We start from the raw sequence: 27,836 nt of genomic DNA on the forward strand, positions 1-27,836 counted from the left end.
CAAACCTGTTAGGTAGCTTCAAAGGCTGAAGTTCCTGCGCTTTGAATACCTAAACCTGTCCCACTTGCAACCACATCCTCCTGACTTCGATCATTGACAGATTTTCTTAATCCAAGGGGTGTGAGCACCGCATTGAATAAGGTGTCTGGGTAAATTCCCTCTCCCTGATGGGCTGCAGCTTAGCCACCTGCTAAGTAACTGAGTCAAAAGTTCTTGCAGACCGTTTGACCTAGATCACACTGGCATCCAGAAGATCCTGCATTCTACATTTGTAACACATCACCTACACCACCTGAAAGGTGTCAACGCTGCCACAGTTCTGAGGTCATGTGGCACATTGATTGTACCCCTACCTGTGAACCAGGAGGTTCAGATGCACGTCTAAATTGTTCCAGAAGCGTATAATAACATCTCTCTCTGAGCAGGTTGAATAGAAAATAACTACTTTGCAATATTGGAGTCGAGTGGCAAAGTGGTGTGGTAGTGTCCCTACCTTCTGAGCCAGGTTCATAGAATCGTAGAATCCTTACAATGTGGAAGTAGGTTATTCAGTCCATCGAATCGAGACCGACTCTCCAAATAGCATCCCACCAGACCCACCCTCCTACCCTATAATTGTAACTGTAACTCCGCATATCCCAAGCCTACACAACCCTGAACACTGAGAGAAATTTATCTTGGCCAATCCACCTCACCTGCACATCTTTGGACTGTGGTAGCAAACCAGAGCACCTGGAGGAAACCCACGCAAACACGGAGAATGTGTAAACTCCGCAGACAGATGCCCGAGGCTGGAATTGAACCTGGATCCCTGGCGCTGTGAGGCAACAATGCTAACACTGAGCCACCCAACTTGCTCCAGAGGTGTGTCATAGCATCTCTGAACAGGTTGATTAGAAAATATCTGCTGATAAAACAATAGAACACTGATAACTATTTGTCTAATAATAGAAGCTACTGATTTACCTGTTCCTTCTACAAAATTGGAAATCAAATGATAGAGGTTAGGGCAAAAAAAAGGAAGTAACACCAACTCCCCACTCTTCAGTGGAACAGCCCCACACTTTTTGCAGTTAATCTTATTTCCAGCACCTCTACCCTTCACATCAAATTCTTTGATATATTCGCTTGGCCTCTATCTCAATCAAGTGATGTCTCTCTGAATCTGTTTTAAAGGTTGTTAATTTGTGATGAAGAAACTTCCAGTGTTTAAGCATCACCTTAAGCCCTTTGAATTGCTGTTTTGTTATTCAATGCCATCCTTCTGTATTGTACTTGGGTGGCATATTGCCTGACTTCAAAGAATTGAGATTTAAAGCCTGGCAAGTTAACAAATTAATCTCTTTGCAGTTGATTAAAGAATCATGGTTACAGGAGGAGGTCATTTGGCCTGTCGTTTCTGTGCTTTCTTTAAGAGTTAGTCGTACTTGGCAGCCCTTTCCGGTTAGCTGTGTAATTTTTTTTCCCCTATAGCTGCTTATCCAGTGCTCCTTTGAAAGCCATGAATGAATTTGCCTCCATCTGTCTCTCAGGCAGTGCATTCTAGGTCATTCTAAGTTGCATAAAAAAAGGTTTCTCCTGTTGCTCATTGCTGTTTGCCAATCACTTCATATCTTTATCCTCTGGTTCCCCTTACACCAATAGTAATAGTTCATTTCCCTCATGATTTGGCAACTTACTGCAAATATCCTTTTAACCTTCACATCTTTGAAGATGAACCCTATTGCTCTAATTTATCCAGCTACTTCAAGTTCCTTATTCCTGAAACCATTCCTGAAATCATCTTTTGCCATCACACCTAGCCTCTAGTGCAGTGTCCAAATTAAACACAACACACTAGTTGAGCCCAAACCAGTATTTTATAAAGGCTCATTCGAACATCTTTGCTTTTATGCTCAGTGCTTCAAATTATAAAGTTCACGGACCTATACACCTTTTTTAAATCGCTTTCTTAATCTCCCCTGCCATCTGCAAAGATTTACACATATACACCCAAGTGTTTTTGTCCCTGCACTCTTTTTAGAATTGTACTCTTTGTTTAAACCTATTTTTCTAATCAACCTGTTCAAAGATGTTACAATACACCTCTGGAGTAATTGGCTCTCTAACCCAGGCCTTCTGATCCAGGCGTAGGGACTGGGAGGTCATGTTGCTGTACAGGACATTGGTTAGGCCACTTTTGGAATGTTACATACAATTCTGCTCTCCCTCCTACAGGAAGAATGTTGTGAAACTTGAAAGAGTTGTGAAATTTGAATGATTTACAAGGATGTTGCCAGGGTTGGAGAATTTGAGCTACAGGACGAGGCTGGAGCGTCGGAGGCTATAGAGGTTTACAAAGTCATGAGGGGCATGGATAAAGAGACAAGATCTCTTCCCTGGGGTGGGGGAGTCCAGAGCGAGAGGGCATAGGTTTAGGGTGAGGGGGGAAAAATTTAAAAGGGAACAAAGAGCAACTTTTTCATATAGAGTGATGCATGTGTGGAATGAACCACCAGAGGAAGTAGTGGAGGCTGATACAATTACAACATTTAAAAGGCATCTGGATGGGTGTATGAATAGGAAGGGTTTAGAGGGATATGGGTCAATCGCTGGCAAGTGGGGCTAGATTAGGTTAGGGTATCTGGTTGGCATGGACGAGTTGGACTGACGGGTCTGTTTCCGTGCTGTACATCTCCATGACTGACTATAACTACCACAGTGCCACAAGAAGCCAATATGAAGGTGTTGCATCTCCTCATTGTTCCTGTCATATTCATATCTATTATAACTAGTCATTATGTATGTACTGTGGTAAACCTATTTTTTTTGAGGCATTGTGGATGTCACAGTTTGTAATTCTTTGACAGGAAAGAATTCTGTGTACTACCAAGAGTATCTTTGTGTTTTGTGAGAGTTCCATTTAAGAGATGGGTTCATGGCCATAGGTATTCACAATGTGGAATTGGCAGTTGTTTTGACAGATACTGAACGATGGTCAATTTAAATATTTTAAAATAAATCTATCTGCATAATATCATCAAAATATCTCCTGTAGAGATATAGCTAGACTTGACTTTTATTCTGTATTCCCCTTATGCAATAAAGCCAACATTTCATTTGTCTTCCTAACTTAGTATATTGGAGGATGTTACAAAAATAGAAAGGTCAAGGTGAAAGAGAAGCTTGATGACTAGGATGAAAACGTTAAACTTGGAGGCATTGCTTAACTAGGCATTAATGTATGTCTATGAGCATAAGGTGTCGAGTGATTGGACGTGGCCGTAAGTTAGGACATGGGCAGTAAAAATCCGCATGAGTTTTTTATTACAAAAGAGTGCAAGGTAAGCAGTCCATGAGGAGAGCATTGGAACAGTCAAGACTAAAGATAACAAAAGCATGGATGAGGGTTTTGCCAGGGGCTGAGCTAAAAATAAGCAATCATGAAGGTGGAGGAGTTATGGTCTTGAAAGCTGATCTCAGACTCTCATAAGACATCAAGGATGTAAACTGGTTCAGCCTCTATAATAGTGGTTGCGCTGTTGCTGTAGGAAGGAGCAATGGATAGCGGTGCTGCCTTGTTTGTACTCACTTGGGAGTAGAGGACAGGAGAATCTTACTCAGTTGGCCTGTATTTGTGTGGAATAAAAATAAAAGTGCTGGATAAACCAAGACTCATTCTGGATTCAGATGAAAGATCTTTGACCTGAAATGTTAACTCTGTTCTTGACAGATGATGCCAGATCAGTTGGGCATTTCCAACATCTGCAGCAAAGTTTCTTTTCTGAATTTGTAGTGTTGGCTCCATATTGCCATCATGGCTAAAATTTGCATTTGGAGTTTGTGTGCAGTGTATATGAATTGAGGAACAGATGTATTCAAAAAGGCACAGAAACAAATGGGTTTGATGAGGAAATGTGAGAAGTTTAAAACAGTTTCTGGAGACGCCCTTGTTACAGATACGTGGAGTTGAAGTACAGGGACTGCAAAAATTGGTATGATCATTAAATGGATGTCCGTTAAATGGACAGGAAAGTGTAAATGGCAGAGTGGGTGCTTGAGCTAAGAAAAAAAACTCAATTCTGAGGAGAGAGCAAGTGAAATGGAAGTGAGGATCAGGAGTCATCATGCTGAGGAAGAAAAAAAGGAGAGGATATCTCTGAAAAATGCCCATGGGCAGCAACCGGGATCTTAATGTAGAAGTGAAGAGCCTGCTGCAAAGATGTCTGAGGAATAACAGAAAAGGGAGCTTTAATAAGGAGCAAGATGTTATAATCAGTGGACCACATTTCAGTCAAAGCCTGGACCATCAGACCTTTTATTTTAAAGGCAATATTTTGCAGAAAATTGCTGACTTGCAATGGTTGATCCATTGGTGGAATTCAGTAGCTTAGGTGAGTGATGCGAGTGGGTGAAAGTAGACTACAAGGATAATCTCTAGGATGGAGGACGGGAAAAATTTCTGGATGGAAGAGCTGCTCTTTTTTTAGGTATTTTAGGTGCTGGAGGTGATTTCCTCAAATTCCAGGAGCAGCAATTACTGTTTTATATGCTATTGCATTGTTTTGGAACTTTTGGAAAAAAAAAAGTCAAAACAACAGCAGTTTTAAAAGGGAGAAGAACAGACAAAGGAAGCACATGGTGAGGACAGTGCAGGAGATAGAGAGAGAGAGAACCTGCACAGTTACTGCTTTTGCTGTTTTTGAATTCATGTATCGCTGGACATCGGAGTACATCTGGGAAAATTAACAAACAGTGAATTTCGCAACTAATCTCTGAGGAACCGGTTTGGGCGAAGTTCAAGTCTGTCCGAGAGAGAGGCTATATTAGTGAGTACAGTGGGTTCTTTCTTGATTATATGTTTTTGGAGATACGTCTCTTGATTTAAACTTAAAATATAAGCCATAGCTATTAATTTAACCTGGGGCAGTGTTTGGAGAGGAATAAGATGGTGTTATTTTCTGAGTCTGTAGATTGTGAAGGAGCAAAAATGGCCTTTGCAGTGAGATGTACTTCTTGTCAGATGTGGGAGTTTAAAGAGAGTTTAAGGGTTACATGCGGGTTATATCTGCCATAAATGCTGTTTGATGCGAATCTTATCAGATCGAGTGGATTGGTTGGAGAGACAGAAAGAAGCGATGAGGAATTTGCAACATCAACAGTATGTGGTGGATGGCAGTTATAGGAAGGGGTGGGGGGGGGGGGGCGTGGGAAAGAGTCTCAGATACAGTCATATAGATGGGTTAACTCCAGGAAGGGTAAGAGAGGTAGGCACCTAGAGCAGGAGTCTTTTGTGGATATACCCATTTCAAACAGGTATACTGTTTTGGAAAATGTGGGGGGGTGATGGATTCTCAGGGGAACGTTGCATGAACAGCCATTAACTGTCTCTAATGCAATGAGGGGTACGTCGGCTTCCAATAGATCAATTGTGTTAGGGGATTCTGTAGTCAGAGGTACAGTCAGATGTTTCTGTGGCCAGGAGAGAAAAAGCAGAATGGTGTGTTGTTTCCCTGGTGCCAGGATCAAGGATGTCTCTGAGAGGGTGCAGAATGTTCTCACGGGGGAGAGGGGCCAGCAAGAGGTCATTGTCCACATTGGAACCAACGATCTAGAAGAGAAAAAGTTGAGTTTCTGAAGAGAGATTACAGAGAGTTAGGCAGAAATTTAAAAAGGAGATCCTCAAGGGTAGTAATATCTGGATTACTTCCCCGTGCTACGAGCTAGTGAGGGCAGGAATAGGAGGACAGAGCAGATGAATGAATGGCTGAGAAGCTGGGGTATGGGAGAAGGATTCACATTTTTGGATCATTGGAATCTCTTTTGGGGTAGAAGTGACCTGTACAAGAAGAAAGGATTGCACCTAAATTGGAAGGGGACTAATATACTGGCAGGGAGATTTGCTAGGACTGCTTGGGGGGATTTAAACTAGTAAGGTGGGGGGGTTGAGGCCAGGGAGATAGTGAGGAAAGAGATCAATCTGAGACTGGTACAGTTGAGAACAGAAGTGAGTCAAACAGGGCAGGCAGAGACTCGGTAGGATTAATAAATTAAACAGCATTTATTTCAATGCAAGGGGCCTAACAGGGAAGGCAGATGAACTCAGGGCATGGTTAGGAACATGGGACTGGGATATCATAGCAATTACAGAAACATGGCTCAGGGATGGGCAGGGCTGGCAGCTTAATGTTCCAGGATACAAATGCTATAGAAAGGAGGGGGAGTGGCATTTTTGATAAGGAATAGCATTACAGCTGTGCTGAGGGAGGATATTCCCGGAATACATCCGGGGATGTTATTTGGCTGGAACTGAGAAATAAGAAAGGGATGATAACCTTATTGGGATTGTATTATAGACCCCCTAATAGTCAGAGAGAAGTTGAGAAACAAACTTGTAAGGAGATCTCAGCTATCTGTAAGAATAATAGGGTAGTTATGGTAGGGGATTTTAACTTTCCAAACATCAACTGGGACTGCCAAAGTGTTAAAGGTTTAGATGGAGAGGAAGTTAAGTGCGTACAAGAAAAGTTTCTGATTCAGTATGTGGATGTACCTACTAGAGAAGGTGCAAAACTTGACCTCCTCTTGGGAAATAAGGCAGGGCGGGTGACTGAGGCGTCAGTGGGGGAGCACTTTGGGGCCAGTGACCATAATTCTATTCATTTTAAAATAGTGATGGAAGAGGATAGACCAGATCTAAAAGTTGAATTTCTAAATTGGAGAAAGGCCAATTATGACGGTATTAGGCAAGAAAGCTAATTGGAGGCAGATGTTCGCAGGTAAAGGGACGGCTGGAAAATGGGAAGCCTTCAGAAATGAGATAACAAGAATCCAGAGAAAGTATATTCCTGTCAGGGTGAAAGGAAAGGCTGGTAGGTATAGGGAATGCTGGATGACTAAAGAAATTGAGGGTTTGGTTCAGAAAAAGAAGAAAGCATATGTCAGGTATAGACCGGATAGATCGAGTGAATCCTTAGAAAAGTATAAAGGAAGTAGGAGTATACTTGAGGGGAATCAGGAGGGCAGAAAGGGAACATGAGATAGCTTTGGCAAATAGAATTAAGGAGAATCCGAAGGGTTTTTACAAACATATATTAAGGACAAAAGGGTAACTAGGGAGAGAATAGGGCCCCTCAAAGATCAGCAAGGCGGCCTTTGTGTGAAGCCACAGAAAATGGGGGAGATACAAAATATTCATTTAGTATCAGTATTTACTATGGAAAAGGATATGGAAGATATAGACTGTAGGGAAATAGATGGTGACATCTTGCAAGATGTCCACATTACAGAGGAGGAAGTGCTGGATGTCTTGAAACGGTTAAAGGTGGATAAATCCCCAGGACCTGATCAGGTGTACCCGAGAACTCTGTAAGAAGCTAGAGAAGTGATTGCTGGGCCTCTTGCTGAGATTTTTGTATCATCGATAGTCACAGGTGAGGTGCTGCAAGACTGGAGGTTGGCAAACGTGGTGCCACTGTTGAAGAAGGGTGGTAAAGACAAGCCAGGGAACTATAGATGGGTGAGCCTGACCTCAGTGGTGGGCAAGTTGTTGGAGGGAATCCTGAGGGACAGGATGTTCATGTATTTGGAAAGGCAAGGACTGATTAGGGATAGTCAACATGGCTTTGCGTGTGTCAACATGGCTTTGTGCGTGGGAAATCATGTCTCAAACTTGATTGAGTTTTTTGAAGAAGTAACAAAGAAGATTGATGAGGGCAGAGCAGTAGATGGTATCTGTATGGACTTCGTTGAGGAGAAAGTGAGGTCTGCAGATGCTGGAGATCAGAGCTGAAAATGTGTTGCTGGAAAAGCGCAGCAGGTCAGGCAGCATGCAGGGAACAGGAGAATCGACGTTTCGGGCATAAGCCCTTCTTCAGGAATGGGAAGCCCTTCCTGAAGAAGGGCTTATGCCCGAAACGTCGATTCTCCTGTTCCCTGGATGCTCCCTGACCTGCTGCGCTTTTCCAGCAACACATTTTCAGCTCTGTATGGACTTCAGTAAGGCGTTCGACAAGGTTCCCCATGGGAGACTAATTAGCAAGGTTAGATCTCATGGAATACAGGGAGAACTAGCCATTTGGATACAGAACCAGCTCAAAGGTAGAAGAGACAGGGTGATGGTGGTTTTCAGACTGGAGGCCTGTGAGCAGTGGAGTGCCACAAGAATCGGTGCTGGTACCTCTATGTTTTGCCATTTACATAAATGATTTGGATATGAGCATAAGAGGTACAGTTAGTAAGTTTGCAAATGACACCAAAATTGGAGGTGTAGTGGACAGCGAAGAGGGTTACCTCAGATTACAACAGACTCTGGACCAGATGGGCCAATGGGCTGAGAAGTGGCAGATGGAGTTTAATTCAGGTAAATGTGAGGTGCTGCATTTTGGGAAAGCAAATCTTAGCAGGACTTGTACACTTAATGGTAAGGTCCTAGGGAGTGTTGCTGAACAAAAAGACCTTGGAGAGCAGGTTCATAGATCCTTGAAAGTGGAGTCGCAGGTAGATAGGATAGGGAAGAAGGCGTTTGGTATGCTTTCCTTTCTTGGTCAGAGTACTGAGTACAGGAGTTAGGAGGTCATGTTGCGGCTGTACAGGACCTTGGTTAGGCCACTGTTGGAATATTGCGTGCAATTCTGGTCTCCTTCCTAGCGGAAAGATGTTGTGAAACTTGAAAGGGTTCAGTAAAGATTTACAGGATGTTGCCGGGGTTGGAGGATTTGAGCTATAGGGAGAGGGGGAACAGGCTGGGGCTGTTTTCCCTGGAGCGTTGGAGGCTGATGGGTGACCTTATAGACGTTTACAAAATTATGAGGGGCATTGATAGGATAAATAGACAAAGTCTTTTCCCTGGGGTCGGGGAGTCCAGAACTAGAGGGCATAGGTTTAGGGTGAGAGGGGAAAGATATAGAAGAGACCTAAGGGGCAACTTTTTCACGCAGAGAGTGGTACGTGTATGGAATGAGATGCCAGAGGATGTGGTGGAGGCTGGTACAATTGCAACATTTAATAGGCATTTGGATGGTTATATGAATAGGAAGGATTTTGGAGGATATGGGCCAGGTGCTGGCATGTGGGACTAGATTGGGTTGGAATATCTGGTCAGCATGGACAGGTTGGACTGAAGGGTCTCTTTCCATGCTGTACATCTCTATGCTAATACCAATGACATGGGAAGTTGATGATTCTGCTTGTGTGGAAGAAACAATTAATATCTTTATAGCATTGTAATGGGCCAGATACTCTAGAGGGAAGAAATTAAAACATGGATGCCTGACAGATTAGGAAATAGGAGGTCAAGGAAAAACAAAAAGTTTTAAAGAACATGCTTTTTATTAAGAGTGGAAACTAAAATATACAATCAAATCGCCCAAACAATTTGGACTACGTTGACATGGTGCAATTTAGACATACCCTTGCCTCATTTTGAAATGTAGTTGTTCTGATTTTTGGTTGTCACCAGTGGGTCCAGAACAGCACTGTGATGTGCTGAGGTAGTTTTCTGTCACTTGGGTTTCTATAATTGGCCGTAGGGAAATCAGGGTTAAGGTGTGCCATTAACCCAAATTCTACACAACGGTATTCATTGACAGATTCTGTATACTTCTAAGGGCCATATTGATTACATTGCTCTCCTTGTTAAATAGCATTTCCTAGACTCGATCAGCAAAAATTGTCACTTAAGCAAGGTACTGTGATGACAGCAAACAATGTTGTTTTGATGGGTGATCTTTTACTGACCGACAGGACCAGCAGTTCTTTGGGAAACTAGAACTCTAATGGCTGACCAGCTGGCACTTGTGTTCTTAATTACCTTTCTGCTTTGAGTTGTGAAATGAGAATTTTTAATTACTTGAGGGAATATGAGGAAAGAAATCTTTGCATTATCTTGATGAAGTGGTTAGAACATTTGAATTAACATAGTTTCATTTAAAAATTGATTACTGTTGCTCCTCTTACATGTGGCACAGATTATTTTCTCAGAATGAATACGCATAGCATTATAATTTGTGACTGTCTAGATTTCAACTATTTCAAATTTGTGAAAACGTTGAAAAGACATGAAATGATTTAAGTGTTGTATGTAAAATTCCTCCAGTAGAAAATGACAGTATCTAGATTTTTAAGTCATTAGAATCATGTAGCACCGAAGGTTTTTCAGGCCCAGTATATTTGGTAGCACTATGAAAGAGCTATTGAAATCATTGAAATTGTTGAAAGATCTGTCCAAGTTGTGTCTCACTTCTTTTTTCAATTATCTATTCAAAAACCTATTCAATTATCAGAAAGTTGGTGTTGAATTCCTTTCAACCATTTCAGACAGTGCATTTCAGATCATAACTTATGTTTAGAAATAGCCTCCCTTTTAATTGCTCCCCGGTTCTACATCTTCTACTTGTCCTTCCTGTGGAGATAATTTCTCATTTTGTATCCTTACCAAAATTAAGTATTTTGCCTCACTTATATCTCTTTCCCTTTTTCTGTTCTTCAGGAAATAGTCCCAGTTTATTTTCTCTTCCCAGGGATGAGTTACTTCACTGATCATTCTCATGACTCTCCTCTGCACATTTTAAAAGCCTTGCTATCCCTCTGCTTTTGTACTCCATACCCCTCTTTATAGGGCTTTCTTTCTTCCTTTCTTCTGCCACTTCCAGAAATGTATGTATATATACCCTTGGGTCTCTGCATTTTGCTTGTACTTCCTCCTCATTCCTCTTTGCAAAATACATCACTTCATATTATCAGCATACTTTCTCAATTTCACCAGTCTGCCTGTGTCCTTCTGACATCTATTGCCCCAGTCCTCAACATTTACGTCTGTTCATAAAAGTTGTGCAAAAATGCTAAATTATCAACATGTGAAGCTTTCCATCTACGGTCTCATTCCAGAAATTCCACAAAATAAATGCGTACATTTCTGACACTTGAGTTAGTTTGTCATTAATTAGTCCATTCCTGTGTTTTCAAAACTTGGGGTAAGAAAACCTGCTGAACTGGGAAGCATTTAGCTTGATAGTATGAACCAGTAACTTAAATTTATTAAGTTAGATGACCTTTGTTATCCTGAAGTTATATCTTAGCTTTGAGTCTCAGTCTCTGAAAAATGTTTTAATCGACCTGATTCTGCAACCCCTGAAGCTATTTCTGCACTGTAGAGCTTTCCTCATTGTACTTGAAATGGTTGCTTTGCTCTCTGGATCTTTTCCATTAATGTGAACTGACCAGAATTATAGAATGAATTCTTAAGTACATCTGAATGAACAAATTTGGAGGCAGATTAGATCATTTGGGCTCTTGAGTCTGTCCCACCATTCAAGAGGTGGGTACCAGACATGCATTTGGAAACCAATTCAGTGGTCACATCTTCTACATAACACTAGTTGACTAAAAGGGGAAGTGATTAAGACTGACGTTGGAGTAGTAGTCTCATGCCAACAGCAAGAAGGGCATTTTAAATTTGACTTTCTGCACTTGCGCAGTATCAGTAACCCTCCACCCAGTCACGTATGCAGTATAGTCCTTACTAGGTCACCGGAGCAAAACTTTTAAGCTTTTCACTTTTAAGATGAGTTTTACGTTTTCTGACTTTACCCATGGAAAAGGAAACCTCTTACATCCACCTTGTCAAGCAGTTCAGGATCTTGTATGTTTCAGGAGAAAGTGAGGTCTGCAGATGCTGGAGATCAAAATTGAAACTTTATTGCTGGAACAGCACAGCAGGTCAGGCTGCATCCAGGGAACAGGAGATTCGACGTTTCGGGCACAGGCCCTTCCTGAAGAAGGGCCTGTGCCCGAAACGTCGAATCTCCTGTTCCCTGGATGCTGCCTGACCTGCTGTGCTGTTCCAGCAATAAAGTTTCAACTTGTATGTTTCAATCAAGTCAGCACCTCTCAACTCCAGTGACTACAAGCCTACCTTGTCGATTCTTCCCTCGTCTGACAACTTACTCATTCCAGGTATTCATCTAAAATACCATCTCAGAATTGATTTCAATTGATTTCCATCCTGTAACTGTGGAGACTAATACTGTGCACAGTACTTCAAATGAGGTCTCACCGATACAGGAGCATAACCTTCCTATTTTTTAATTAAAATCCCTCATAATAAAAAGTACCATTCTGCTAGCTTTCCTGATTACTTGTGTTCTAACCTTTTGTACTTCATTACGAGTGAAAAGATCCCTCTGTATCCCAGAGATTTGCAATTTCTTTCGCCATTTAGCCAATGTGCTTTTTTTTAAATTCTTCCTGCCAAAATGGGTAACTTCACATTTTTCCATTTTATATTCCATAATCCAGATTTTTTGCTCACTCACTTAGCCTTTCTATATTCCTTTGTAACCTCCTCTTTTCGTCTTTACAGCTTACTTTGCCACTTTGTCATCAACAAATTTAGAACCATACCTTAGATCTCAAGATCCAAGTCATTATAAATTCTCGCACAAATTCCTGTGACACACCACACTTTGCCAACTTGTCAATCAGAAAGTGACCCATTTGTGCTTACTTTCTGTCTCTTATTACTTAGCCAGTCATCTATTCATTTTGATATGTTTCACTCTAAACTTTGAGTCTTTATTTTCTGCAGTAACCTTTGACAAGGCACTTTATCAGATGCCTTCTAGAAATCCAAATATAGTACAGTTCCCTTTACCCAAAACACATTATTTCAAATTGATTAAACATGATTTCCCTTTCAAAATAGCATGCTGGCTGAGCCTAATTACCTTGAATGTTTCAAAGTGCCTTGCTGCAACATTGTTGTTGATGACTTTTAATATTTTCTGTTAGATGTTAAGCTAAATGGCCTATGGTTTCCCGATTCCCCTCCTTGTTTGAGTAAAGGAGTTGCATTTGCTGCCTTCCAATCTAAAGGGACCTTTTCTAAATATAGGGAATTCTGGACAATGAAAAACAAAATATCTCTGACCCGAGGATGAAGTGTGTTTAGGTGTATTTTGACACCATTGTTTACTCCACCATCGTTAATTATTCTGGGTTCCACTTGTCTGGTGACATTCCGAGTGTTCACTTTTTCTTGATCACCTTTATGCTCACCATTTACATGTTACCATGACCAACTTCATTTCTAAGACTTGTTTAACACACTTCCTTTCATTTTCTATGTGCTGTTCCTTTCTGGTGTTTGTCCATATTGCTTCTAATGGATAATATATGTTTATTGCAGTATTATTCATCAGTTATGTTTTTATCTTGATCAGGGCAAAGAAGAAACGTCATAGTTTTTGGTTGTAAAAGAGTCTGAGTCCTATTTTATTCAAGGTCTTCTCTATGACTTGACTATATGATCTAGGGTGACATTCTTAGACAGGACTGAGCGAGTATTACACAGCTGGCGATATTATTTGGGATATCAGAGTGCATGTTCAGTGAATGTAAAAGGATCCATGGTACTCTTCTTAATGCTATCCTGGCCAGTAGTTAGAATATTATTATATTATAATCCAGCATTATAATCTAAACAAAATTGGTGAAATAAGACTTTGTCAATGAAAACTGCTTGCAATGATTGACAGTTCCAGCTAAAACTAGATAGTCTGCTTAAATTGTGCCAGTGACTTCAATAGCTTTGCTGACACTTGATGAAAATTACACATCCTCCCCTAAAGGAAAAGCAACTGGCCTCAAACTAGTACTTGTCTTTCTAGTAGTACCTGTCTTTCTAGTAGTACCTGTCTTTCTAGTAGTACCTGTCTTTCTAGTAGTACCTGTCTTTCCAATAAATCATTAAATTGTGGAAATTGCTGAAAGTAATATAGCTGGTTTCAATCTTTTTGTGCATTACATGAATAATATTTTAGTGTCTTGAATTCCGTGCTTAGTGTTGTAAATCAGCAATCTCTGTTCCAGTTTTGCAGTTTGCTAATATATTGCTTGTGTTCCATTATAGCTCTGGCAATGGGCCTCTGTGTGGCCATGATTGCTTTCGTACGATTGCCAAGTCTTAAAGTTTCCTGCTTGCTGCTTTCTGGACTCCTCATTTATGATGTCTTCTGGGTAAGTTGCAATGGAGCATCGCCCCTCTAATAGCTTTTTGTTTTTTAATGTAGCTTTGTTATTAACTACATAATTACAGGTCCACACTCTTTTCCCACCCCCCCCACCCCCCAAAATAAATATCCACAGGTAATATGTTCGAAGACCTAATGCGGATATTAGCAAACCCTATCATTTAAGTGGGAAATTTACCTTCCTGGCAGCCCCCCTAGAATTACTTCTGGAGTGTGCCATGTAATATTTTCAGGCTATGGTAAACCACAGATAACTGAAACTGTAGAAACTGAATCTGCACATATGTGGGCTGTACTATATAAACTCATTCAGTGAACTTTTTACCTTTTTTTTAATTTTGCATGATGAAGGTGCATTGCATTTAGTTCATGTAAAATCTTCAATGTTTCATGAAAATACAGTGACCTCATGTGTGTCAGTAAATAATTGGAGATGTCCTTGATATGATGTATGAATTTGGGAGACTTCGATTAGTAATTTATTTTTATAAATGTTTTCCCTGATTCACTGCCCTACCCTGTGTCTCCTGGAGGTGGTGAGTCATGTTGGGTCACAATTACATGCAAAGTCGATACATCAATCAATACCCATCCATGAGCCTTGAAACAGTGCCAGTCATCTGAAGGGTTATTGGTGTCCAGAATAATCTTGTTCTCACCTGACACACATAACCAGACTTTCTTCTGGGTTGCTGAATGTAAACCCTAAATGCTGAGGATTTCCCCTCAGCAAAGTAAATCCCAGATCAAGCTAAATTCTGTCTTGAATTGTTCAATTTAATACCCCACTATTCAGTTAACTTGATAACTAATTGAGCGATTTTATTGGCCAACTTAATGACTCAAACAGAAGTCAGTATTTGAGTTTGGACAAAATGTCTTTTTGATGTTGTCCCTTTCATCTTGACTTAAATTGTTTACTTAATAATGACCCTGTTTTACATATTGCATCATCTGTGGCAACTAGGCATAATAAATTCGCCATCTGAGCCCTCGTGAGATTGCTGAGATGTGATGCCAAGTAGTGTTTATAATAATTAATTACCTCTTTTATATTTTTGTATCTAATGACATTCTTGATCTATACATTAGCTTATGTAATGAGTATAATTTATAAGCATTTACAACTACTGTGGTCCAGTAGTTTTAAAGAAACTTTGAAAAATTTTTGAATAAAATATTTACCATTTTAATTATATTTTCTTAATATAGTAGACTAGCTACTATTAATGTATCAGGTCGATCTTCGAATTTAATAATTTGTGTATAACCACTCCATATCCCATTTTTGTTAGCCACTTTGCCAAAGTGCTCTCTTGTTCCATTTTGAATTCACCATACATTGTCCTCCTTCACTGCCCCTTGGGTAGTTTGTTAGATTTGCAGTTGGATCTAAACTGTCCATTTCCCTTCTAACTTCTGCATTATTGATGGAGTCACATTTGGACACATGATTGATACAACAGCTTGACTAACCAACCCAACCATCTGCTTCTACTTTTGCTTCATTATTATTCAGCAGCATGTTGTTATGACTGAAGTAGAAGGGATGCACTGTTTTTTTTTCTAATCCCACTCCTCCACTGGTCATGACAAACTTTGTCACCAATCTGGTTAAATTTAACCAATTATACAGGTCCCAAACTGTTTCAGCTTCAGTGTTAAGAGCAAATCAGCTTTGTTTCTTGAGTCAACAGCAAATGACTGGTTTATTACTAAAACAGCAGATGGTGGAATTGAATTCAATAATGGGGGATGGGGGGGGAATGAAGATCTGGAATTTAGAGTCTAATGATGACCATTGTTGGGACTATCCATCTGATTCACTAATGTCCTTAAAGGAAATAAATCTACCATCCCCACCTGATCTGGCCATTATGTGACTCCAGACAACCACTATGCCCTCTGTAATTGCCTAGCAAGCCATTCAATTGTACCAATCATTACAAAGTCTCAAAAAAACCAGAAACAGACTGATCACCTGGCATTATGCTAGGCACTGAAAAAGAGCATGGCAGAAACAGACCTGTCAACCCTGTGAAGACTTACTAACATGTGGGAGCTGTCTTACAGACTAGTCAAGCAACAGCCATACCTTACATGACCTCCAGCGAGCCTGGATATGTCCTGTCCCATTGGCAGGACAGACCCAGCAGAGGTGACGGTACAGTTGGAAGGGAAATGCCCTTGAAATTCTCAACATTATTTCTGGACCTCACGACGTTTCATGGCTTTAGGTTAAACACTGGCAAGGAAACCTACCGTTGATTACCACATACCGTCCTCCCATGGCTGGTGAATCAGTACAGCATTCGGAGGAAGCATGAGGATGACACAGACACAAAGTGTACTGTGGGTGGGGGATTTCAATATCCACCACGGAAAGTGGCTCGGCAGCAGTGCTGCTGATCAAGCTGGTGGGGTTCTAAAAGACATAGCTACCAATCTGGGTCTGCAGCAGGTGGTGAAGGAACCAACAAGAGGGAAAAACATAGTTGAGCTCATCCTTACCAATCTACCAGTTGCAAATGCAACTGTCCATCACAGCATCAGTAAGTGAGATCGCCGCACGGTCCTAGTGGAGATGAAATCCCACCGTCAAATTACAAATAACCTTCCCCTTGTGTGGCACATCACCATGCTAAATGGAACAGACTTCAAACTAAACTGGGCATCCATGAGGCGCTGTGGCCATCAACATTAGCAAAATTGTATTCTGCAATCTGCAGCTTAAAAATGTGTTACTGGAAAAGCGCAGCAGGTCAGGCAGCATCAAAGGAGCAGGAGAATGGACGTTTCGGGCATAAGCCCTTCTTCAGAAGAACTTGGTTAGGAATGCTTTAAAAGCAAGATTCTAAGATACAGTTAAGTCATTTACAGAAGTGTATTAAAAGTACATTGTCATGTGTTAAAAGCAAATTGGACTCGACTAACTTGATTGAGTTCTTTAAGGTAACTAAGAACACTGATAAATGCAATGTGTTTACAGTATTTATATGGACTTCCAATGATGTTTAATAAAGTACTGTGTAATTGATATGTCAGTTTATTTGAAGCAAATGGAATACAAGGGTCAGTGGCAAGAAACAGTCGTGGTAAGCAGATTCTTGTGCTGAAGAAAGATATACGTTGGTGGTTAGTACTTTGGCTCAAGATGACATAAAACTTGGAAATGCTAGTTCTTTGTGAAGCATAGTGATAGACTTCAATTAAGACAGCTTGGTGGAATGGGCAGGCATATGACAGTTGAAATTTAACACAAACGTGAAAAAGGATGCTTCTAATTTCTTGAGCTGTGGGTGGCATTGGCTAGGCAAGCATTTATTGCCATCACTGATTGCCTTTGAGAAACTAATAATGAGCTGTCTTTTTGAACCACTATAGTCCTGGGAGGTAAGTATGCTGCTGGAAAGGAATTTCCAGGATTTTGACCCCTGAAAGTGAAGGAAAGCAATCTAGTTATGGTGTATGGTTTGAAGAGGAACTTGCAGGTGGTGGTACTCCTATGCCACTGTTGCTGAAGATGGTTAACCCAGGACAGTACCTGAGTAGCTCTACATTGATGGCCTGAGACTAAGATGATTGACCTCCAGTAAGCCCAACCATCTTCCTTTGTGCTAAATGTGACTCCTACCACTAGAGGTGGAACTGGGTACGGTTACAACATTTAAAAGGCATCTGCATAGGTGTGTGAAAAGGAAAGGTTTAGAGGAATGTGGGCCAAATGCTGGCAAACGGGACAAGATTAATTTAGGATATCTGGTCAGCATGGGCAAGTTGGACTGAAGGGTCTGTTTCCATGCTGTACATCTCTATAGAGAGTTTTCTCCTGATTCTCACTGATTCTAAATTTTGCTAAGGTGCCTTGATGCTACTCTTAATCAGATTCTGCATTGATATCAAGTGCTGTCCTTTCTGCATCTTTTCCAAAGTTCTCCTGACTCAGGAGTGGTTCCATCAGACTGAGAAGTAGCCAAAAAAAAAGCACCTCTATTCAAAAGGAAAGGAGGTAGAAAACATGAAACGATAGGTGATTAGCTTAACAACTTCATGGGGAAGATGTGAGAAAGAGATTATAGATGCACACTTTGGAAATGCCCGAGGTAATCAGGAAGAGTCAGCATGGTTTTGTCAGAAGGAAATCCTGTTTTAACTTATTTATTGTGGTTTTTTAAAGGAGTAACATAGACTGTGGGTAAAGCAGAGCTTATAGATCTACTATACGTAGATATCCTGAAAGCATTTTCCTTAATGTATTTAATTAAACCTCTTTTTGGTTTCCTTAATCCTATTTGCCAAAGGGGACATGAGATAATACATTAAGGACAAAAGGGTAACTAGGGAAAGAATAGGGGTCCACCGAGATCAGCAAGGCAGCCCATGTGTGGAACCGCAGGAGATGGGCAAGATATTAAATAAGTATTTTGCATCAGTGTTTACTGTGGAGAAATACATAGAAGATACTGAATGTGGGGAAATAGATTGTGACATCTTCATGTCCATTTACAGAGGTGGTATGCTGGATGTCTTGAAACATATAAAGGTGGATGAATCCCCAGGATCTGAGCAGATGTGCCCTAGAACTCTGTGGGTAGCTAGGGAAATGATTGCTAGGCCCCTTGCTGAGATATTTGGATCACAGGTGAGGTGCCAGAAGGCTGGAGGTTGGCTAACGTGTAACTATTTAAGAAAGGTATTAAGGACAAGCCAGGGAACTATAGACCAGTGAGCCTGACATCAGTGGTGGGCAAGTTGGTGGAGGGAAACCTGAGGGACAGGGTTTATATGTATTTGGAAAGGCAGGGATAGTCAACATGGCTTTGTACATGGGAAATCGTATCTCACTAACTTGATTGAGGTTTTTGAAAAAGTAACAACGAGGATTGATGAGGGCAGCGTTGTGGGTGTGATCTATATGGACTGCAGTAGGCATTCAACAAGGTTCCTCATGGTAGACTAGTTAGCAAGGTTGGATCACATGGAATACAGGGAGAACTAGCCATTTGGATACAGTACTGGCTCAAAGGTAGAAGACAGGGTGGTGGTGGAGGGCTCCTTTTCAGACTGGAGGCCTGTGACCAGTAGTGTGCCACAAGGATCAGTGTTGGGTCCACTGCTTTTCATCATTTATATAAATGATTTGGATGTGAGCGTAAGAGATCTAGTTAGTAAGTTTGCAGATGACATCAAAATTGGAGGTGTAGTGGACAGTGAAGAAGGTTACCTCAAGAGTACAGCAGGATCTTGATTAATTGGACCAATGGGCTGAGAAGTGGCAGATGAAATTTAATTTAGATAAATGCATGGTGCTGCATTTTGGAAAAGCAAATTAGGGCAGGACTTATACACTTAATGGTAAGGTGCAGGGGAGTGTTGCTGAACAAAGAGCTTGGAGTGCAGGTTCATAGTTCCTGGAAAGTGCAGAGTCAGGTAGATATGATAGTGAAGAAAGCTTTTAGTATCTATCCTTATTGGTTAGAGCTTTGACTATCAGAGTTGGGAGGTCATGTTGTGGCTTACAGGACATTGGTTAGGCCACTTTTGGAATACCGCATTCAATTCTGGTCACCTTCCTATCAGAAGGATGTTGTTAAACTTGAAAGGGTCCAGAAAAGATTTATGTGCATGGTTGCCAGGGTTGGAGAGTTTGAGCTATGGGGAGAGGCCGAATAGGCTGAGGCTATTTTCCCTGGAGCATTGGAGGTTGAGGGGTGACCTTTGTAGAAGTTTATAAAATCATGAGGGACACAGGGTGAAAAGTCAAGCTCTTTTCCCCAGAATAAAATTAGAGGGCATAGATTGAAGGTGAGAGGGAAAAGGCAGAAAAGGGACCGAAGGAAAAACTTTTTCATGTAGAGTGTGGTGGGTATATGAAGTGAGACTGGTACAATTACAACATTGAAAAGGCATCTAGATGGATATATGATTAGGAAGGGTTTAGAGGGCTATGGGTCAAATGCTGGCAAATGGGACTAGATTAAGTTAGAATGTCTTGCCAACATGGATGAGTTGGATCAAAGGGTCTGTTTTTGTGCTGTATATCTGAGATTCCTGGATAGGTGCAGCTGCAACAACACTCAAACATGACACCATACAAGACAAAGCAGCTCATTTGATTGGCACCGCATCCACAAAATTAACTCCCATCTATCAACCATGCTCAGCAGTAATGTGTAGGTAGACTGGCAAGAGGCTGAGAGAACACAGCAAGCCACACAGCATCAGGAGGTGGGGAAGTCATTGTTTTGGGTTTAACTCTTCTTCAGGACTAGGGTGGCAGCTGTAAGGAGAGCTGCAGATAAAGGGGGTGGCAGGTCCAGGTTGGTGAGGTGAGGCTAGGTGAAGACAGGTAGAGGTGCAGCTGTTTGCTCGATGGAATCCAGTTGGTGGCTAGCAGCAAGGGTCGATGGAGGAATGGAAGGGAGGGGCTGGGATGGGACGGGGATCGGGTGATGGGAAGGGAAGTTATTTGAAATTGGACAACTTGTATCATCTAAAAGATGCACTACAAAAATTCACGAAGGCTTCTTGGAAAGTGCCTTCCAAATCCATGTTCGTTACCATCTAAAATGAAAAAGGCAGCCAATTCACGGGGACACCATCAGATGCCGTTTCCCCACCAAACCGCAAACAATCCTGACTTGGAAAAATATCACCATACTTTGTGTTGCTGTATTAAAGTCCTGGAACAGACTCCCTTAACAGCATTCTGGGTCTACTGACAATAAATGCTGGTCCACCAATTAAGAAATTTCTAAATATTGTAGAGAGCTGGCATGGACATACTAGACCTAAGGGTGCAGGTACATAAGTTTGCGTCACATGTAGACATTATGGCTAACAAGACATTTGGCGCGCTTGCCTTAACTTCTCAGTCATTTTCTTATAAGAGTTGGGACGTCATGTCTTATAGGACATTGGTGAGGCCTCTTCTGGAATACTATGTCCAGTTCTGGTCGCCCAGTTATAGGAAGGAAATTATCAAGCTGGAGAGGGTTCAGAAGAGATTTATCAGGATGTTGCCAGGTGTGGAAGGTCAGAGTTATAAAGAAAAGCTGAATAAATTGGGACTCTTTTTTTTTTTTCCCCCACTGGAGTGTAGGAGCTTGAGAGGAGACCTAATAGAAGTTTATAAAATAATTAGAGGTATAGATAAGACTGGTTGGACCAAAGGGTCTGTTTCCTTGCTGTGTGAATCTATGACTTCAAATGGATTCTGTATTCACTGTAGCCATCCTATGATTTAATAACTCTCAATGAATATGCAATATCTGCCCCTACCCCACTTCTTTCCCTCTGTCTTTCAGGTATTCTTCTCTGCTTACATCTTCAACAGCAATGTCATGGTGAAAGTGGCCACTCAGCCTGCTGACAATCCTTTAGATGTGTTATCAAGAAAACTTCATTTGGGACCTAATGTTGGACGGGATGTTCCTCGCCTCTCACTACCTGGAAAATTGGTGTTTCCAAGGTGAGTGTAATGGCAAAGCATATAATCTGATATCTTGGGCCTGATGTGAATATTCTCAGGAAATCTGAATTCTTGACATGCACTGTGCACATTGCCTATTTCCTCTGGTGATATTAAACAGTCTTCAACAAATTTGAAAGAAAACCAAATGTGCTGCAGATATTCAATACATCTAGTAGCAGCTGTGGGAAGTGAAACAACATTAATGTTTCAAGTCCAATGTGACTCCTCTTTGAAACTGAAAGGAGCTGGGTAAGTGTTTTTTTGTGGAGGAAAAAGTAGAGCAAATGATAAAGGAATGTTAATAGAATAGGGAATTAAACAGCTGCTGAGTAGATGTTAATGGTAGATGTTGAAACTTTATTGCTGGAACAGCACAGCAGGTCAGGCAGCATCCAGGGAACAGGAGATTCGACGTTTCGGGCACAGGCCCTGAAGAAGGGCCTGTGCCCGAAACGTCGAATCTTCTGTTCCCTGGATGCTGCCTGACCTGCTGTGCTGTTCCAGCAATAAAGTTTCAACTTTGATCTCCAGCATCTGCAGACCTCACTTTCTCCTCGTTAATGGTAGATGCTAAAGCAGCAAATACTTAAGCTCTGTAGAGAGCAAGCCCATACATTTAAGATAATAGGTGAGTATTTGGATGGGGGGAATCAAGATGGAGTCCACAATTCATGGCCTGAAGTTACTGAACTCATTGCTGATTCCTGAAGGCTGTGAAGTGCCCAAATGGAAAATAAAGTTCTCTCCTACAAGCTTGTATTGAGTTTCAGGGGGAGTATTGCAACAGGCAGGTGAGAGAAATGTTAGTCTTAGAGCAAACTGGTGCATTGAAATGGCAAGCAGTGGGAAGGTCAGAATCCTTCCTGCTTTCCAAACACCGATGTTTCACAAAGCAGTCATTCAGTCAGCATTTGGTGTCTCCGTTTTAGTAGAGATTGCATTATGACCAATGAACATGGAGGAATAGATTGAAATATAGTAGACTAGTACAAGTAAATCATTGCTTCATTTGGAATGTGTATTTGGGGCCTTGGACAGTGCAGGGAGATGAAGCAAAGGAGCATGTCTTTCTGTAATTGCATAGATGGGTGCCAAGAAGGTGCTGTTGGGAATGAAGGAGGAGTGGACCAGGGTGTAACAGGAGGGGATTGGAAAGAGGAAGGGAGACGGGACACTCGCTGCAGACTGCTGATGGAAGGCGATGATGTGTTTGACATCAAAAAATGTAGGAGAATGATCTTTTGAATGTGGAGATTGTAGAATGGAAAACTAGGGCAAAGGAGAACACTACTTTGGAAGTAAGGGAAAAGGCTGAGGGCAAAATGTGGATCCAACATGGCTAAGGTTCCTATCAACTCTGGTGATGGGTGAAAAAGGAAAGCATGTCATAAGCAGCTCTGTTGAATGAATCTCTGGAGACATTGGATGAACTGATAATCTTCTAAGATTCCTTCGATTTTGGAAAAGCCCAGGATGATTGGAAAACTATAACTCTAACACTTTCCTTTAATAGAGAAAGGATATGAATGAATAGGTCAAATAGGTTGACATCTGTTATTGGGAAAATGTTAGAATCTATTATTAAGGATGTAATAGCATAGCATTTAGAAATACATGATCAAACAGAATCGCATGGATTCATGAAGTGACAGTAATACTTGATACATTTTTTAATGTTTTAAGAATATGACAAGCAGGATAGATAAAGGGGAAATACTGGATGTAATGTGTTTGGATTTTTAGCATGTTTGGTAAGGTACCACTGTTTAATAAGAGCCCATTGTGTTGGAGGTACTATACAAGTATGAATAGAGGTTTGGCTAACAGTAAGCAGGGAGTTAGAGTAAGGGGGGCATTTTCAGGAATGCAACCTGTAACTAGTGGAGGGCCACAGGAATCCGTGCTGGGGCCACAATTATTTAAACATATATTCCTCACTTGAATGAGGAAAGTGAATATACTGTAACCACGTTTTGAAGATGATGCAATTATGTGGAAAATCTTGAGGATGACGCACAGTCTTTGAGAGGGTTATAGACAGATTCAGTGTGTGGATAAAACTTGACAGATGAAATGTAAAGTGGGATACGGTGAGGTAAAACATTTTTGTAGGAAGAATGGCGGAGCTGAATACTATTTAAATGGAGGGATTTGGAGTCCTCGTCTGTGATTCTGAAAAGGTAGCATCCAAGTTTAGTGGGTATAAGGAAGGCAAATGAAACTTTGGTCATTATTTTAAAGGAAATGGAGTATAAAAATGGAATGTTTTGCTAAAACTGGGCAAGGCAGTAGTCAGACCACAGCTAGAATACTGTGAACAGGTTTTGGTTCCTTATCGATGGAAAGATATATTGGCTTCGGCAGTCCACAGAAGGTTCACCAGGTGCAGAGGGACTGTCTTATGAAGAGAGGTTGAGTAAGTTGAGCCTATAGTCATTGGAATTGAGATGGCTAAGAAACAACCTTAATGAAACAAGCGATATTCTTTAGAGGACTTAACAAGGTAGATTGGAAAGGTTGTTCCCCTTATGGGAGAGTCTAGGGCAGAGGACATAATCTCAGAATAAAGGGGCATGCATTTAAGATGGAGAGGAGGTGGAATTTCTTCTGAGGGTAGTGAATTTGTGGAATTCTTTACTGCAGCGAGCTCTTGAGACAGGATTGTTAAGTATATTTAAGGCTGAGATAAATGGATGTTTTAATCTGGAAGGGAATCAAGGGTCCTCTCCATCTTAAATGCGTGACCCTTTATTCTGAGATTATGTCCTCTGCCCGAGACTCTCCCTTAAGGGGAACAACCTTTCCAATCAAGGGTCAAGGTAAGGAAAAGGCAGGAAAGTGGAGTTGAAGAGTATCCTATAATCTTGTTGAATAGTAGAGCAGACTTGATGGACTGAATGACCTCCTCCTGCTCCTACATCTTATGGTAACATAATCAGAATAGAAGCAGCGGAGACTGAGGAACTTGGAGAATAGAAATGGAGTCAAGTTCCTGTAAGGAAGCCGGGTGGAAGGAAATGTTGGCAACCAAACTGTGGGAGTCAGTAGATTTGTAGTGGATACTGGTGCACAACCTATCCCCAGAAATGGAAATTGAGAAGTCAAGGAAGGGATGGGAAAACTCAAAGATGGCTCAGTTGCAGGTGAAAGAAGGATGGAAATTGGAGGCTGAAGTTTTCCAATTCTGGGTGAAAGCAGGAAGCAGCACCAATGATGTGTCATCAGTGTATTGAAGAAAGGTTTGTAAGAGAGTATCCTAAGAAGGATTGGAGCAAGAAATGTTCCATATACCCTGCAAAGCAATGCATATAACTAGGGCCCATGTGGGTGCCCATGGAGACAATTGAGGTGTGTTAAAGGAGAAATTATTCAGTGAGAGCAAGCTTAGCCAAGCGAGAGAAGGTGGTGGTGGCAGTAGGGTGCTATCCAAGTTTCTGTTCAAGAAAGAAGCTGAGAGCCCTCAAATTGTCCTGCTGAAATATGGAGATTTCAAGGGATTACATGCCAGTCGTGAAGAGGAAGCTTCTGAGCTGACGAAACTGGAAGTTGTGTATCCCACATAAAATGTCAGAAGAATCACAAGTGTAGAGTTAGACAAGTGGTGAAAACAAAATCCAAGATAGGAAGAAGTAAGTTCAGTAAGTTGCCAGAATTTGTTTTCTGTATATGGATTGAAGTTATACAAATGAATGAGAGCTGTGGGAAGATTGTTTGCCAGTTCTTTGCAGCAATATAAATTGTACCTGAATGGAATATAGTAGTAGGCTTTACTTTGCAATTCAATATTTTGTTTAAGCTTTACTGCTGAATTATGGTAGTGGTAATCGGGCATTTCTTTGTATAACTTGAGTGAGTGAATATTTCATGGTTGGCCTGGTTTAATATGCTCTTTGTCATCTCTGTTCTGGAAGGCTGAGATCTGAAGAACTGTAGCAACCTTTTGGCGATGGTGTTATTCAAGCTGCAAATTCAACATCTAGGCACATCTTACAGAGAGAAAGAGAGACCCTGAGCTCTAGTTAACTGATGACAGAAACCTTGGTTTTCTTGATATGTCGTATAATCCAGACACATCTGCAACTGCACTTTGATTTGCTAAGTCAGTGGTATTCCTCTAGAGCAACAGAGGTTGAGCACCTGGGATCACCTTGATAAAGGATTGCGACCCAGCATTCTTTTGTTTACCTTATTGTGAATCTATGTGATAGCCATCCTTTAACAGATTTTTCCTGTTTGAAATAGCTGTTCCTTCTGGAAGTAGGCAAGCAACTAATCATTCAAGCATATATTAACAGAGCCTCTGGGAAATGTCTGAGGCTGAGCCAGACCATTTCAATGCCTTAGTCATATTTTACCCAGGCACAAACATCGAGCTACATGTTTATGTCATCATAAATACTCCCCATCTCCTCCACTGAAGCATCAACTCCACTTACCTCAACTCATTTGCTGACTCTAGGCTTTGACTGTTTTAACACACTCCAAGTTGGACTCCCATCTTCCAACTCCACTCCTCCTCCTCCCCCACCCACCCAAACAAACAACTACAGAAGTCCAGTTTTGGTCTGTGTACCTCTGCCCTGAACTTTGGTTCATCATTAGCAGCTATGCATGCAGCCCTTGGCCTTGGGATTTCCTGTTGAACCTTTTCCATTTCCCTCTTCCCTTCTTTCCTCCCAGCAAATCTAAAGATGCTTCTTAAAACTTTCCTATGGTGATCTGTCCTACTTTCTCCTTGTGCAACACAGTGTTTGATAATGTTCCAGTTAATTACACATTGGAACATTTTGCCATGTTTCAGACACTAATTAGATGCAGTTGTTGAATGTAATATCAGTGCTGTGGATTTGTAATGCTCCTCCCAATGCCGCAATGTGGTAATAACCGACGGGGCATTGAATGCACAAGAGAATACATTGGTGGCTTTCTCAGAATTGAATGAAGCAGCACAAATCTCTCTGATGATCAGAATTTTATTTATCTCCACAACACCGATGGATAAGTATTTGTTGGCTGGTTATTATGTTGCTAAGCTGAAGAAAGCCTATTAAAATTTTGTTCAATATAATATCCCAGCAATCACAGCAAATTGGATCAGACTGAAAAGACAGATCTAACCTTACAGTGCTTGTGTATAAACACCAGTAGTGTGGTAAATAAAGGTGATGAGTTGCAGATGTAAATAACTACAGGGGGAATATTAATTTGTGGACTTGACAGATCTAGTTTTTAAAATGGCAGTACTAGGTATTAAATATTTCTGGATACAAGGTGGTTAAGAAAGATTGGGAAGGTTAGAAAGGAGAGGTGGGTGGCCATAATTAAGGAGCATGTTAGTGCGAGAGAGGCAGGGAGGGAGGATATTCTGATAGGATCTCAAACAGAACTACTTAAATCATAGTCAAAGCTGCCCAATATTACTGCATGTAGTGACTTTGTAGATAATTTTTTTTTAAAGTGTAAGGACAATAGAGTAATAATTATTGGATGGCTTCAATGGTTGTAATAAACACTCGAATTAGTAATATTGCAAAGAGCATAGGGAAAGGAGGTTAGGACAACTTTCTTGAAAAGCACATTTGCAGCCCGACCAGGGTGAAGCCTTTGCCAGATTTGGTTCTAGAGAATGGGGATATTTCAAGCGGTGCAAATGTCTATTGGGCAACATTTGGGAATCATGATAATATCCAGAAGGTTAGGTATAGAAACATAGACTACATGGAATAATAATACTTAATTGGAGAATTATCTGTTTTAGTGAGCTGAGGATGCATTTAGTTTAGGGAAATTGCAATCAAAGATTGATGAGAAAAAATGTAATTCAAAAATACACAGCCTTTTAAAGAGGTGGTGGTTTGGGTATAATTGAGGTACTTTGCCACCTGAGCTCTCTGACTAAGAAAAGAGCCATGATGAAGCAGAGAAATAGGACACAGAAGAGATAAGATTGATAGTACAAATAATTACCAAAGTGAAGAATATGAAAAGTTCAGAGGTGAACTAAAAAGAAATTCAGATAGGCAAAGAGAATAGGACAGCAGCTAATACTGAATCCAGTTGTACGTTTATAAATAATGAATGCATAGTAAGAGGTGAGGTGAAGTTGATTAAGATCCATAAAGATCCACACTTGAATGCAACAAGTAAAACTAAGGTACTAAAGTCTTGCATGTGGCTTTATCAAGGAAGCAGTGCTAACAATGTTACATTAAAATGAGCTGGTTGATAAAGTAGATGACTAAACCCTGATTTTAAAAAAATGCAGCTGGGAATTCTGGCTGTAGTTAAAAGTAAGTCAGTCATTGCTTCCTTCAGGAAGCTACAGGCATCCCATATGGACTTAGAGGTGAAAA

At 41.0% G+C, this 27,836-nt stretch overlaps 1 protein-coding gene across 1 annotated transcript in view; it reads left to right on the forward strand.

Moving 5' to 3' along the window:
* sppl3 (signal peptide peptidase 3) overlaps positions 1 to 27,836 on the forward strand; it is a 114,282-nt gene that overhangs the window by 71,816 nt on the left and 14,630 nt on the right. Inside the window, exons 6-7 of the mRNA XM_088000129.1 lie at positions 13,889 to 13,995; positions 21,317 to 21,480. Coding sequence (XP_087856255.1) covers positions 13,889 to 13,995; positions 21,317 to 21,480 — 271 coding nt within the window. The remainder of the gene's footprint in view (positions 1 to 13,888; positions 13,996 to 21,316; positions 21,481 to 27,836) is intronic.

Source organism: Chiloscyllium plagiosum, unplaced genomic scaffold (assembly GCF_037043375.1).
Source record: "Chiloscyllium plagiosum isolate Xiang-an unplaced genomic scaffold, Cpla_swu_hap1 HiC_scaffold_24, whole genome shotgun sequence".
In the NCBI taxonomy this organism is placed as follows: Eukaryota; Metazoa; Chordata; class Chondrichthyes; order Orectolobiformes; family Hemiscylliidae; genus Chiloscyllium; species Chiloscyllium plagiosum.